Raw genomic sequence first — 15,027 nt, forward strand, 5'->3', positions numbered from 1 at the left:
TCCGCAGGTCTCGGTTACAAACTTTAAGGAAGATACCAAGCAAGACTGCCAAGTTAAAATCACCTTTCAAGAAAGAAAAGATTGAGCTACATCAATTGTATCTGGTACTGCATTAGATTTACAGAAACATAATACTGACCAATTTGATAGTAATTTCCCGGGAATGGCTTGCAGAGTTACAGCTGCTAAGCTATGATACACACACACACACACACACACACACACACACACACACACACACACACACACACACACACACATCAGGAAAACAGCAATAACCTACCAAAGAGTATGAGAGATGGCTTACTGGATAGGCTTGGATGAAAAGGAAATAGCATTATGGTACGTACATAACTTCCACATCCTGTTTTATCAGTCCATCCAATCGAACTGCTGGGGCAGAATCCTAAGGTACTTTTCAATCCTGGGTGGAATCATGATAGGAGACATATATGCATCAAAGCACCAAAGGCTCCTCCTTTGTTGGAGTAATTTGGGAATAGCACAAGTAGATTGAATGATTGATTAATACTGTTCTCAAAAGTCACCTTAGGAATAAAGGAAGGACATGTTCTTAGACTATCTTTATGTAAGATCAGATAAGGTGGAGAGATGGACCATATGTGCATTTCTGATATTCGTTTATCTGACCAACAGCCATGAGAAATACTGTTTTCCAAGACAAACACTTCAGGTATACAGAGGAAGCTGGTTCTACTGGAGCTTTGGTTAGACATGCGAAAGCCAAATTCAAATTCCAAAAAGTGTCGGCTGCTTAACAGATGGGAAGAGGGAAGAATCCCCTCCTTCAGAAAGGTTTTGCACACCTTACAAGAAGCTACCCTACTGTTGTGAAAATCAGGGTTGTAGCTGGAAATGGCTGCCAATTGTACTTCCATGATAAAGTACCTACAGCCATAATCGAAGGATTGAAGACAGGAAGTTCAGGACGTCTACTAAGGAAATGCAACATGAATTAAAACCTCAGCTATATTCCCAGACAGAAAATCGATTACATTTGCTCTTGAAAATGCTTTGAGTGGCCTTCTATTGAGAAGCACAAATGATAATGAATCACTTTCTCTGAAATGGAAGAATGGCCATTAAGAGAAATGGAAAAAACATAACATTGTGAAGGTTCTGGTAAGGCTGACAGGAAGGGTGACAGTGTAGATGCAGAAGAAGCCGGGGGGGGGGGGCATCCTCATAAGAGACTTTAGCAGGGGAAACCAAATTTGTCTTGGTCAGAATGAAGCAACAAGAATCGCAGACAGATGCCAATCTGAAGGAGCTTGGTTATGAAGGAAAGATGATGGAAGGAGTACAGCAAACCAGGGAAAAATGGTAGAGCAGAGCATTTCTGGGTGACTATCCCAGATGAGGTGTTTAAGGAAGAGGTGAACAAATCACAGCAACAAAGGCTCTATTGCCTGAATATTTCTATAGCTACCTCTTAATTTACGGAACACTCAAGAGAAAAAGGATGGATTGTTGATGCACCATATCACTGACAGAATGTCTGACTGTATCACTATCACTCTCGAAGTTAAGAGGTGATGACCTGCAACACTAGAAGGGCCACTCTCATCTCTGGAATACTGATGAGCAGATTGGCCTCAGCCTGGTTCCACTGACTTTGGACCATCTTCTCCTTGAAATGCCCTCCAAATGCAGGCAGGGATGTCTGTGGTTATGACTGTAGCTGGGTTGGTGTACATGAATTGTTTTCTCATCTGTAATAAGGGTAAAGTCAGCCACCAGTTCAAGAAATTGCTACAAATCTGGGTTTTGTGAACTGTGGCTGTGAGCTGTGACCACTGCACAGAATTCATCCACTGGAGGATTCTTGTATGGTATATGGCGTAATGGACCATTGCAATTACTGCTGCCATCAATCCTAGGACTTTTAACACCTGAAAAGCGGAGGGATTTTGCTGGTGATATAATGCTTGCACTGCCTTTCTTTCCAAGAGAGATCCACGAAGGATACTCAGCAAGAGGATGCGTCCAGGTGGTTCCAATGAAGGTGTGACTTTTGGTAACTGACAGAAATGTCTAAGGATAGGCAGATCTGCAAACAGCAATTTCTGGATTCTATTAAGGACTGTCTGGATGCTGCAGCAAGAAACCAACCGTCCAGGTATGGTAAGACCCAGATCCCTCAGTCACAGGTGGACTGCAACCACTATCGTGAACATGGTAAACACCCGGGGTGCAGCTGTGAATTTGAAGGGCATGGTAGTGAATTAAAAGTGATTAGTTCCTGTTCTTAATACCACAGGAACTTCCTGGAATCCTTTGCAATTTTTTCATGGAGAAAGGCTCCCTGGAGGTCTGCTGAGCACATCCGAGCATTTGCCTTGAAGCATGGGAAATTAAATAACACCATGACCATTATGAACTGGGTCTTTTTTACAAAGAGGTTTAAGCCTCTGAGATCCAAAACTGGCCTGAGGTCCTTGTTTTTCTTTGGAAACAAAAGAAATTTAAATAGATTCCTTACCCTCTCTGGTCTGGCAGGACCTTCTGGATGATCCTCTTTTGCAGGAGGGAGAAAACCTCTCAAAATGTCACTGACTTCAGTCCGGGTGGAAGGTTGGATAACTGCAGCATCTATGGACACAGTTTCTGGGAAAATGGTATGAGACATTCTCTCTATATGATACTTTGGACTTATTCGTACTGATGATGATGCTAACTAACCTATCCTCCTCTATTTCCTTCAAACTAGAAAACTGCTATAATAAAATCTCAAAATTTGCTACCAAATCTAAGCCTTCTACCCATCACTGCCTTACCCTAAGATCCCTAAAGAGGCTTGAACTCCCAGACTTTCTCCAACTTACCACTGCACACAGTCTTGTATATCACCCAGCTAAGTGTCCAGCACTAACTAATATCCTCCCCCATTACACCCCCAATAGAACTCTCAGATCCAAGCATCAAAACCTAATTGCTACCCCCAAACCCAAAAGTACAGCAGGCCAACTTCTCCTCGCTGTCTCTCTAGGCAAAAAATGGAATTCCCTTCCTCCCTCTCTAAGAAGCATCCCAAACTTAGAAAACTTCAAAACTCAGCTTACCAAACACCTGGCCACAAAATGGAAATGCAACTGCCACCATCCAACCTAATCTTCCTTAGTCCATTCCCCTGGGGGGTTTTCCCACTCAGGTTCCTAAGCCCTCAACTACTCTCCTTCAGCTATGCTCCTGGGGGTTTCCCCCCTCAGGTTCCTAAGGCCTCAATAACTCTCCTTCTGCTATGCTCCCATGAGCATTTTCTAAGCTCTCCCTCCTCCATTAGCTATTAATAACTATCAATACAATAACAATAGCTATCGATAACCTCTATAACTCTCCTTCAGCTATGATCCCACAAGCATTTTCTTTGCTCTCCTTTCTCTATTAGCTGCTTATTTCTTATGGTTCAACATTGTAAACATTGTATACAGCTTTCCATTACTAATTTCTTTTCTGAAATTGTGCATGTATAGTGTATTCTCATTTTACTTAAAAGTATGTATATAAAACATCTTCTCACCTAATATCTGAGTGTGCACACTAAAGAAAATGTATACACAATAAGTCCACACTCAATGCTTTTCTTCTTATTATGCATATTTTCAAGGTACTTACTTGTAACCGTTTCCATACTATGGAAGACTGACATCCGTGTATTTCTGTACCTTATCTGTATTATGTATCTTGGAGCCTTTCTCCCCGGGTCTCCACTGAAAATGGGTCAGTCTGACCCACTGGACTTCCCCAGTAATCAAACTGGAAATAAATAAATAAATAATGAAGGCCATCCACATGGGAAGGTTCAGAGATAACTGCCCCCCACCCAAATGGCTTCCAGAGATGGACAGCCGGGCAACGTTTCAGAGATGCTGCTTTGCCCGCCTTGAAAGTGTTCCCTTTACCCATGATTTTGCGTACCTCTAACTACAGGTTGAGTCCAATGAACAGGCTACTTCTGCCACGGCCTCCCCTGTATGAGGAGGAGTCTAAGTGTTAGCACTGGAAACATTTAAACCATTAGGATTTGAAACCATTATGATTCTTGTTAAATGATCAGTGAGGCTTGTCAAGCCTGAAAGCAAGCACAGACAGTGTTTTCCTATCCTGCTCATAACTCATTATTATCCTTAACTGCTGGACCAATAAGAGAGGATACATTGAAGGTGGGATTCATGAAGGATGCCTTGAAACTTTCCACAATGTCACAAGGAAAGGGCTATGCATGACAATTCATGATGAAGCCAAAGCCTGCTGCTTTGGCTGCTCCATCAGCTACATTATATTATTTATTAGATTGCTGAGTCAAGGGTTCTTCCAAAGTATCCACATCTTGCTTTGCTAAGGCCATTTAGAGCTGATACATGTGTGTTAAGTAGTTTAACGCTTTTGGAACAAAAGCACCCAATATGTAAGCACGCTTTCCCATCCTGCGTATTTTCTTAGATTCCTTGGTTGGGGTAAGTTGTGGACTCATCAGTAAATTCCTTTTTAGTGGCTGCTGCAACTATCATTGAATCCACCATATCTTTCAACCACTGCTGTTTATCGTTAAGTGCCCGTAAATGTTTGCACTCATTCTTGAGGATTGCCTTTTTTTTTTCGCTTTTCCTCCTGCATCCTACAGCACTGCCAGTTATACCAGTCGTCTTCAGCACCTCAAAACTTTCTCCATGTGGGCTGGAGCCAGCAAGGTTCTTAAGTGTGTCCTGAGGGGTGTGGCCACCACACCATCTTCCAGAGGATTTTCATTTTATGCTCTACCTCATATCCCTTCTCCCGTGATATCTTGGTTGTGTTTAGAGGACAGGTGTGCAATGGGAAAATGCTCATGTATCAGCCAGTCTGACAGGCAGCTCAGTTAAGTCCCCATCCCAATCCCATTTTGGACTCTGCCCCTTTCTTGACATGTCCCCAGATGCCATCAGGGATTATGTTGGGAATGTCCTTGAGATGTCCCTCCCCAGGATAATAACACCTACTCCTCACCTGCCACTTGGGCAGTTGCCTAAGCTGCTAACTGAACCTAGGTCAGCTGGGCTGTAGTCAGGAATTTATCCCTATATAGCAAAGTAGCTGCTCTACCTGGGGACTACCTCTGATGTAACTGGTTCCAGCCACGCTTTCCTGGAGACCAAATCCAAGAGCTGGTCCAGCAGCGGTTATCACTCAAGTAGAAGAAGAAGGGCCATATACCTCGAAGAGAACTTTTTAATCCAAAAAGGGTGGGTCAGCTGACCAAGGCCCCATATGCTTCACTGATTTGACGATTTATCCTGAAGTGACATCTTCTGGAGGGGATCAGGGGAACTCTTTCCTTTATCTAATTCAGTATTTGATGTTAAGGACTCCACGGGGGAGTCTACGTGCTTTCTCTTACATGCCCTCTTCCTAGGAATTCCTGACTGTGGTTGGTCAGAATTCAAAGAAGAATCTCTCTGCACCATTTGAGTATCTCCAAAGGATACAGCTCAGCTCTGTCCACAAGAACTTTGCCTGATGAATGTCGTAAGAACCAATGAAAGGGGACTTCCAAGATGGCTGCACACCGAGTAACAGCTTACTTCTAGCTCTCCCAGTATGAAAACAGAAACTCAGCAGAGAAGGTCAGTAGACCTGTGTTTATTGGTAAATTTCTGTAACTGGCTAGTAAGTGCATTGTCTGGATGCCAGGAATAAAGAAATAGAGAAGATATGGAAAACATCAGTTACAAAAAGTGAGGAAGAAACCCTGACTGGAGAAAGTGCTGCAGTTCTTCAGCTAAAAGCAATGCAACCTTCAGAAGTGACTTCCAATAACCTGCAGGTAGATGTAAGACAACTGTATACAGACCTGGTTAAAATAAAACACTGATGGAGTATATCAACACAAACAACAAAAGGTTGGAAAAAATGTAAGAAGCTTTAAACAGATATTAAGATAAGATGCTAAAGCTGCAAAAATCAGAAGTCAAAATGATGAAAAGGATGGCTGAATTTGAAACTGTTCAGGAAGAGAGGTTTCTAAAAATAATAGAATTAGAGGACAGAAACCTGAGATTTTCAGCTATACCAGAGAAGTTGGAATGAACAGACTGCATTAACTTTATGAAAGCACAAATAAGCAACTGGACTGGTGTTACACAGCACAAGTTGTTAGTCGAAAGTGCACATAGTGTGTATGCTCCAAACCTGGCTATAAGAAAGCAATGTAGACCTTTAATAGTAAAGATGAAATCCAACCAGAAGGAGGAGTTGATTCTGACAAAACTGTGGCAGAAGGACAAAGTACTAAAAGTGAAAGACAGCAGAGTGTTTGTGGAGAATGACTACTCACTATACACCAGATAGAAGAGGAGCAACTTTATTCCACTATTCAGAGAATGTAGAGATGCATGTGTGAGATTCAAACTGATGTACCCAGCTGTCTTTAAGGTATTCTTCCTTTCTTCTTTCAGCTTTTTCCCGGTTAGGAGTTGCCACAGCGGATCACCTGTCCGCTCATGATTGGCAGTGGAGTTTTAGTGTGTCGAGTTGCCAGCCCGGTGCCCAACCTTCCACAGAAGGCACACAAACACACACACATTCACCTAGGGCCAATTTAGAGTGTCCAATCCACTTACAGCACATTCTTCCCTGAAGGAACAAAATCATTTTATGAAGTACATCCTAAGGAGGAAATACAAAAGTATGTCCAACAAAAGGCAAGATGTGAAACAGAAGGAGATTCTGCTTCTTGTTCTGGTAATAAAGACCACAGAGTGACTGTACCTGTGAAACCTTTTCAATGGAAAAAGTTGGAGAGAAGGAAGGGAGCACAAGAGCTGACTAGAAGAATCGAGACTACACTGGAAATGAAGCAGAGACAGGATTTTGGAGATAAATAGCAATAAAACCAGCAACTTAACATGGGATTACAATGCAATAATTTTTGTGAAATATGACAGAACAAGAAAATCTGGAAATATTCGACTTTTTCAGACTCTGTTGGACTTGTGGGGGAGTCGAAAGCATATGTCCTACTTCATGTCATTAACGTATGGAAACATGCTTTGGGGAGGGGAAGAGGAGGGAGAAAGTTAACGTAAGTAAAGATGTTCTTCCTTAAATAGTACAGATTGTGTGATTTGTAAAGTCTTTTTTAGTTATTTTTAAGTGTAATTGGATATGTAAACAAATGCTGCTGTTCTTTTTTTTCTCCCTTCTTCTCTCTTTTTGTTCAGTTTTAAGAAGTGTAGGCACTGCAATGTAAAAAAAAAAAAAAAAAAAAAAAAAAAAGCCTGGTTAAAAAGCATGATAAAAGAAAAAATAATGTGCTTGTTCTTGTTCTTGCATGCAGGAATGACTGGATTAAAGAACTTCGATTTAGTAAAAAGTTTTAAGAGACAGCAAGTAAATGAAAAAGAACACTGAAAATTATGAGTTTTTTTCTAGGAAATATATGTATATGCTCAGTAACAATTCTGCAGCTAGCCTTCATGTTTCCATGGAAACAATCTGATAGAGAGAAACTGGCTGACTGGTTCTCATATCTCCATGGAGACAATCTGATAAAGATAAACTGGCTACAGACTGGTGGAGAGTGATTGGCTGAGGAGGAAAAAAAGAAAGGAGAAAAGTACAGTTGTGTACACTTAACCATAAATGTAGATGTTCGAGTGTATTCACTGTTGCAGTCATTACATTTGGGTAATCCTGCTGGCAGGTTTCCTTCAGTTGGCCTGAATTCCAAAGTCCTGGGTCCTGCGTCGGCTGCTGTCACCCCTTCCCTGACGTCAGGTCGTCAGGGGGTATAAAAGAAGCAGCCGATGCCATTTTCTTTAGTTTTTCTTGCCCCAGATGTCAGGTGCCCCCTAAAAGGGTAGCCAAAATTTATATATATATATATATATATATATATATATATATATAAATTACATGCACCAATATAAACTTTACCTTCATCTACAAGCAAATACACCACATAGGTTGTATAAATCAGAGAAGGAAAGATAGGTTCCATCAGAAGAAAAGGGGGATGGCGGGTGGGTAACCTGGACTGCAACAGTGAATACTCGAACATCTACATTTATGGTAAGTGCACACAACTGTACTATGTTCTTCGTGTTTCACTGTTGCAGTCATTACATTTGGGTAGAGTCCCAAAGCTATGGTTGGGAGGTTGGAGCTAAACAGCATTAGGAGCGGTTATGAGGCCCTGCAGAACTGCAGTGGCAAAGCCTGCCCTGGATTTAGAGTAGAGTGGCAGATGATAGTGTTTTGTAAAGGTGTGCACTGAACTCCAAGTAGCAGCTTCTAAAATGTCCTTGGTTGGTACTCCCCTGAGAAAGGCTGCTGAAGTGGCTGCAGCTCTGGTTGAATGTGGCCTAATGCCCCTAGGCACTGGCTTGCCATGGTGTAAATAGAAGAAACGAATGCAGTGGCCTATCTACTTTGAAATAGTCTGCTTTGAGATAGCCCTTCCTTGTGATCCTGCAGCATATGTCACTAGTAATTGCTCTGTCTTTCTGAAAACTTTGGTTCTGTCCAAGTAGAATCTAAGCTGTCTGTGTACGTCGAAAGAATGAAGAATTCTCTCCCCCTTGTTCTGTGGATTTGGATAAAAAGTTGGCAGATGAATAGTTTGGTTAAGAGCCACACTGGACACCACCTTAGGCATAAATGTTGGGCTTGTCCTCAGGGAGACCCTGTCTCGATAAAAAATGATAAAAGGTTCCACAGCCATGAGTGCCTGTAGCTCTGAAACTCGTCTTGCAGAAGTTATTGCTAGGAGCAGAGCTGTTTTCCAAGATAAAAACTTTATATCAGCAGTAGCAGCTGGCTCAAAAGGAGGCAGGGTGAGTTTTTCCAAGACATAGTTGAGGTCCCATGCAGGCATTGGTGATCTCCTTGGAGGCCTTAAATGTTTGACTCCTCTGAGGTACTGCTTTAATAAGGATGAGAAAAGATTGATGGCTCTGTATTGTAATGAGCTGAAATAGCAGAGGCATGAATTTTAATAGATGAAAAAGATAGGCCTTTGTCCAGCATCTCAGTTAAGTATTACAAAATCTGAGGAATATTTGGTACAGCTGTATCAGTTCCTTGTGCCTGGTTCCAGGCACAGAATCTCTTCCATTTTCCAGCATAAGACTTTCTAGTGCTAGGCCTTCTGGCTTCCAGAATGACATCCATCACAGCTTTGCTGAGAGGTGTGTTTTATATGACTACATTATCCGCCATGCTGCCAGGTTTAAAGTCCTGAGTTGGTTGTGCATGATCTGATTGTTTTGCTGGGACAGTAGATGAGGTATTTGAGGTAAGGTCCAAGCTGGGTATAGAAATATGTTCCTTAGTATTGGATACCAGTACTGGTGTGGCCAGTCTGGGGGCAATCAGTATCATCCTTGGCTTCTCCTGCCTGACCTTTAGGAGCACCTTGGGGAGTGGAGGAAAGGCATATACTGATAGGTTTTTCCAGCTGAAAGCTAGGGCATCCACTTTCCATGCTTGTCTGTGGTAAGTCCTTGTGCAGAATCTTTTTAGTTGGTAATTGAGAGGGGAGGCAAACAGATCTATGTCTGGGCATCCCCATTTCCTTGTTATCATGCTGAAGACTTGTGGATCCAGTTTACACTCGTGGGGATCCATGAGGTTTCTGCTTAGTTCGTCTGCCAGAGTATTTTCCTTTCCTGGCAGGAATTGTGCCTGCAGATGTACTTGGTTAAGTCAAAGCTGTGTCCCACAAAGTCATGGCTAGTCTGCAAAGGGGGTAAGAATGTGTGCCCCCCTGCTTGTTTGTGTACCACATGACCGTGGTGTTGTCTGTCTTTAGCAGTAGTTGTCCCGGATGAAGTTGGTCCTTGAAGGCTGTCAGGGCATTTTGTACAGCTAGCATCTCTTTTTGATTGATATGTAGATGCATTTGGTTTGAGGACCATGTGCTCTGTATACCTTTTCCTGCCATGTGGGCTCCCCAGGCATCCGTTGTTAGTGTCTGCCTGGCTGGAGGTAATGTGAATGGTTGTCCCTTGTTCTGGTGACAAGCCTTTGCCCACCATCGAAACTCCTGTTGCAGGCAGGGGATGAGAGTAATGACTGCTTCCAGGCTGTGTGAATGTTGAGTCCAAACACTTTTTAGGTACCACTCATGTTTCCTCATATGCAGTCTTGCATATGGAATTAATAGGATGCAGGATGCCATGAAGCCCAAAGCCTGCAGAATTGTTCTTGCAGATAACTGGGTCTTTGTTGCCAAAATTTTGAAATAGATAGTTGCCTTTGTTTGTCTGGCATGAGATAAGCCATCTGGGCAGTTGTATTCAAACTTGCACCCAGAATGTAATCTCTTGTGATGGTACTAGTTTTGATTTCTTTTTGTTGACTGTGTACCCTAGGCATGTTAGAAGTCTTTTCAGGAACGCCAGATGTTGAATAAGAATGTCCTTGTTCTCTGCTTGAATGAGGCAGTCGTCCAAGTAAGGGTATATTTGTATACCTCTTTGTCTGCAGAATGCAATTACTGGTGCCAGGCACTTTGTAAAGACCCTGGGCGCAGTAGATAAGCCAAAGGGCAGTGCAGATAATTGGTAATGCATTGAACCTGCCTTGAATCTGACGTATTTTCTGCATGGTTGTCTGATTGGAACATGCAGGTATGCCTCTTTTAGGTCCAAAGTCACAAGCCAAGCATTCTTGCCCAGCATGGGCAGAAGCTGTTGCAAGGTCAACATTTTGAATTTTGGAATATCCAGGAAAAATATTCAGAATAGATAGGTCCAGTATGTCCTTTCTGGGTACCAAGAACAGTCTTGAGTAAAAACCTTGTCCCTCTTCTTGCTCTGGTACTTGCTGAATGGCCCCCATGTCCATGAGGGATGAGACTTGTTTTTGAGCCTCTGCCCATTGATTTTTTGGCAGATATCGCCAGCCGTTTGCCTTTGGCAGAGTATGGAAATGGAAATTGTAGCCTTGTGACACTATGTTTAGAACCCACTTGTCCTGGGTAATGATGTGCCAATTTTGAGCAAAAAGTGCTAATTTTCCCCTTAAGGGAGCTGCCAGAAGATAAGTGCTTGGTGCAAGCAGGAGGAAGTCATTGAGGCTGTTTTCTGTAGGTTTGTGATCTATCGTCTCCAGCTTTGGAGGTAGAGGCACCCCATTGCTTGAGTCTGTAAGAACCTTGCGCCTGGGATCTGCCCCTAGGGCATCTGGGTCTGCCCCTTTGAAGTCTGTCTGACACAGGAAAGGACCAATTTTTTGTAGGACAGTGTCTACTAAACCTAGGTGGCTGTGCTTGTAAAAAAAATCTTTGACAGTTTGCATTGATTTAGCTTTGTCCTCCATTTTCTTTAACACCTCTTCTGCCTTAACACCAAGTATCATGCTGTAAAGGTGCATCTAGTAATTGAACTTTAACATGATCAGGCAGATTTTGTTCCTTTAGCCAAACATGCCTCCTAATTACAGAACCCGTAGACAAAGGCAAGGATTTAACCTTAGTAGAAACATGCATTTTCTTATGTGTTTTTGGAGGGGTTGAGACCTCTGACCCAGAAATAGCCTCTGAAAAGGGAGATTTTAGAAGTCCCTTCAGAATCAGCTTATTTTTCCTTTCTAACAAAGTTCTATTAGAAAAGTTTTCACATATAGTACAAGATGGTTCAACAGATAAATGGGAAGCTCCCAAACAATAAACACAAAGAGTGTGCATCAGAAGTAGGCAGTTTGTGTCCACAATCAGAACACCGCTTAAACCCCGGACTACCCTTTTTATCTGCCATATTAACAAAAAGAAAAGTACCAACAATGGTACAAGAGAGTATCCGAAGGTATGAAAAAGAAAAGAAAGGGATTACCAATGATGGTAAGGAGAAATTACCTCGCGGTAAAAAGGGTAAGTAAAGGACAGAGAAGAAAACCTGAAATTATGAACGCTAGATGCAATAGGGCAAGAGACAATAAAATATTAACTTTTCTGACAGAAAAGTAATTTGTAAAGCAATTAAACAATCACTGACTGCACTTAGCTCAAGAGAAGAAGCTTGACATGACCGGATGGCAATGCGGCAAACGAAATCTGAGGTAACAGGGAGAGGGGAATTGTGGGTAAGAGTTTAGCTTGAGAGTTTGAAGCTGACGCCAGCTTGGAAAATGGCCGGCTCGGAACAGATACCCATATGTAAAGAATTAACGAGGATTAACAATATCAGATCAAATATTTATGAATGAGGTACCCCATAACCTGTCAGTCATTCCACGGTGCATGAGGTTGACTTGTCAGGTAAGGAAGACAGCAAAGCCTGAACAAGTTAATGAATGGTAAGTTAACCACTAAAAGTCCCCCGCAAGCAGAGTATCCTTTCCCTAACACACAAACCTACAAAACTTGTGGGAAAATTAAAAAGGAAACTTTTATTCAAAAGGTTTACACAAGCATTTTCAAAAGCTAAAATGCAAAGCCAGTCCAAAAACATCAAAAGGTTTACACAAGCATTTTCAAGAGCTAAAATGCAAAGCCAGTCCAAAAACATTTAGCTTCTTAATAAACATAACATTTCACTGAGGAAAGCAAACGTTTTCCTCAGAAAAATAAAAACAGTGGAAGGTTTTCCGCAGTAGAGGACTTATTTGTCCAGACTTGAAGGATCACTAGATAACTGTCAACTCCACTGGGCCTGCCAATGGAGCGCATTGCAGCAGCAAAAAAAACTCGAGTTTTGGCACTCTAAATTTCCATTTATATGGAGTTCCAGACAGAATGCATGGATGGCACCCTTTAGCTTTCAAAAGGTATCCAGTCAGTGAGGGGCAGGACCAAAACAGCTTAGGCTACCTCAGCAGTGATCTAATGTTAAACATCTGGGGAAAAGTAGGTCTAGGTTTGCATTCCTAGGTAAAGTATAATGTCCTGATGGGTTCTGACAGATCAGAGTTACTCAATAAAGTTTGACAAGCTGGGAATCTCAAAAGAAGAAAGAACTGTAATTCATTTCAGAGGACCCCAGACAGCAGATCAGATGTATAAGAATTTATCTCCTTACACAGAAATTTAACTACAAAAAAGAGGCAACAGAAAGCATTCAAACACAAACCTGTCCAGGATCATTGTACCAGAGTTCTTCATGAAGCCGGTCTGGATGAGCCTTTTTACGCTTAATTTCAGCAATTACATCGAAGACCTCAGAATCTGAACTGCTGGAGCAGCTGCTGTCTTCATCAGATTCACATTCAGAATCACTGGAACTCTCTTGTTAAGAAATGTAGCAAGTTTAATTACTGAATACATCTAACAAGGACATCATCTTCAACAGCCATGTTTAAATGAAAGAGGACAGTGAACACACGCATAACAATTATCTCCTAAAAACAAGCGTGCATGTACAAATGTGAGTGGGCACATGCACTTTTACACAGTGCCCTGTTGGAAGGTTGAAACTGTACAATGCAAATCCTGAAATGTAAAATAATTAAGTGCAAGTCTACACATTTAACAGCTAAGTAGGAAACTCACTGTTACACATTAAAAGTGCTTTTTGCTCATGAACCCCCTGCACCCCCTTACCAAAGCTACTTATGACTACTAAATCTGAGATAAATGTACCTTTGAGAGGGAGATATTCTCCAAGATACAATAATTTTACATTTAATATAATTTCTCCCTATCTGCACTTAATGTCTTTGAAGTCAGGAACTCACAAATCAAATCTCAAACATGCAAACAGAATGCATAATATATATATATATATATATATATATATATATATATATATATATATATATACACACACACACACACACACACATACATACACACTACATTATATGTACATGCGTGTATGCAAACATATATAGCAATACACTTGTACACCACACAGACAGACTGACAGAAACACACACATTTTTGCATGTGCACAAGAATGACTATGTGGACAAGTTACTGTAAAAGTTATCAGTATTCACACTAAAGCTAGCTCCATTATGAAATCCTTGCACTTTTCACTCTGTTGATCTGGGTCATCAAATCACTGAATGTATACAGCACATGAACAGTACAACTACACTACCAAATCTAAAATGCGCATGGCATGTTTTTCACACTACTTTCACAATCATGATGCAAGAAAACAAACAAAAAAATAATAGCACATGTAAGAATGTTTATTATTGTTGCTTTACTACCATCATCTTCCTTTTTGCACAAAATTAAATTCTTGGTGAACATTACCTACATGTTATCAAACACAATCAATGCATAACCTACAGATAATGTAGCAGTGTTGACAGTAATCCTCATCACTAGTTCCTTGTCTCGCCAAAGACGACAGCAGCTTTCAACACACTAACACCCAAAGACAGCTAATGTAATAATGAAGGCAGTTTACTTACTTCTGGTTTTGAATCCAACAATTATAAGAGCCACCACAGCCAGGGAAGCAAGTAAATCCATCACAAAAAATCACTTCCTAAAAAATCACTTTAATAAAAAATAAAACAGGATAAGCGCTTTCAGATCAATTGATCCTTCATCAGATCCATTCACATAAAACACTGGCTGTGGTGGCTGTGTTGGCGCTTATAATTGTTGGATTCTTTCTACTACACAGCTCTTTAGTGGGAGGCTTCATATTTGTATTTTTTATTTCTGGTTTTGGACTGTGTAACTGAACCAGTTCAAAGACCGTTTTCAGCCACGACCGAAGCCTAAAAGCATATACAACAAAAGCAGTGAATAGAACAAATAAATCTGATAACATTTGTAACACTGAGACAAAAATCAACAAAGTGTAATGCATCAAGATACACACTGACCAAAAGTCTACCTAATATAGAAATTACTACAGCTACCACAAAAAGTTTACTTAACATACAAAATCAGTACACTATTTTGTTACATTAAATACCTATATACATATGTACAGCAATCATATGCAGAAATATACCACAGCACTAAGAGTGTTCACTGTGCAATTACAGCAAACTTTCAATGAAACAGCAGCAGAAAAAATAATTAAAATACAAGAAAAAGAAAGTAACTAAAGAATGCCACAC

At 41.1% G+C, this 15,027-nt stretch overlaps 1 protein-coding gene across 5 annotated transcripts in view; it reads right to left on the bottom strand.

Annotated features, from left to right (window-relative positions):
- The window catches only part of DROSHA (drosha ribonuclease III), a 3,547,421-nt gene that overhangs the window by 2,358,960 nt on the left and 1,173,434 nt on the right, over nt 1–15,027 (bottom strand). For all 5 annotated transcript variants that reach the window (XM_044065333.1, XM_044065331.1, XM_044065329.1 and 2 more), the window contains exon 7: nt 13,071–13,225. In XM_044065333.1, the coding sequence (XP_043921268.1) occupies nt 13,071–13,225 (155 nt within the window). The remainder of the gene's footprint in view (nt 1–13,070; nt 13,226–15,027) is intronic.

This window comes from Protopterus annectens, chromosome 3.part0, assembly GCF_019279795.1.
Source record: "Protopterus annectens isolate FY-2018-M chromosome 3.part0, PAN1.0, whole genome shotgun sequence".
Classification (NCBI taxonomy): domain Eukaryota; kingdom Metazoa; phylum Chordata; order Ceratodontiformes; family Protopteridae; genus Protopterus; species Protopterus annectens.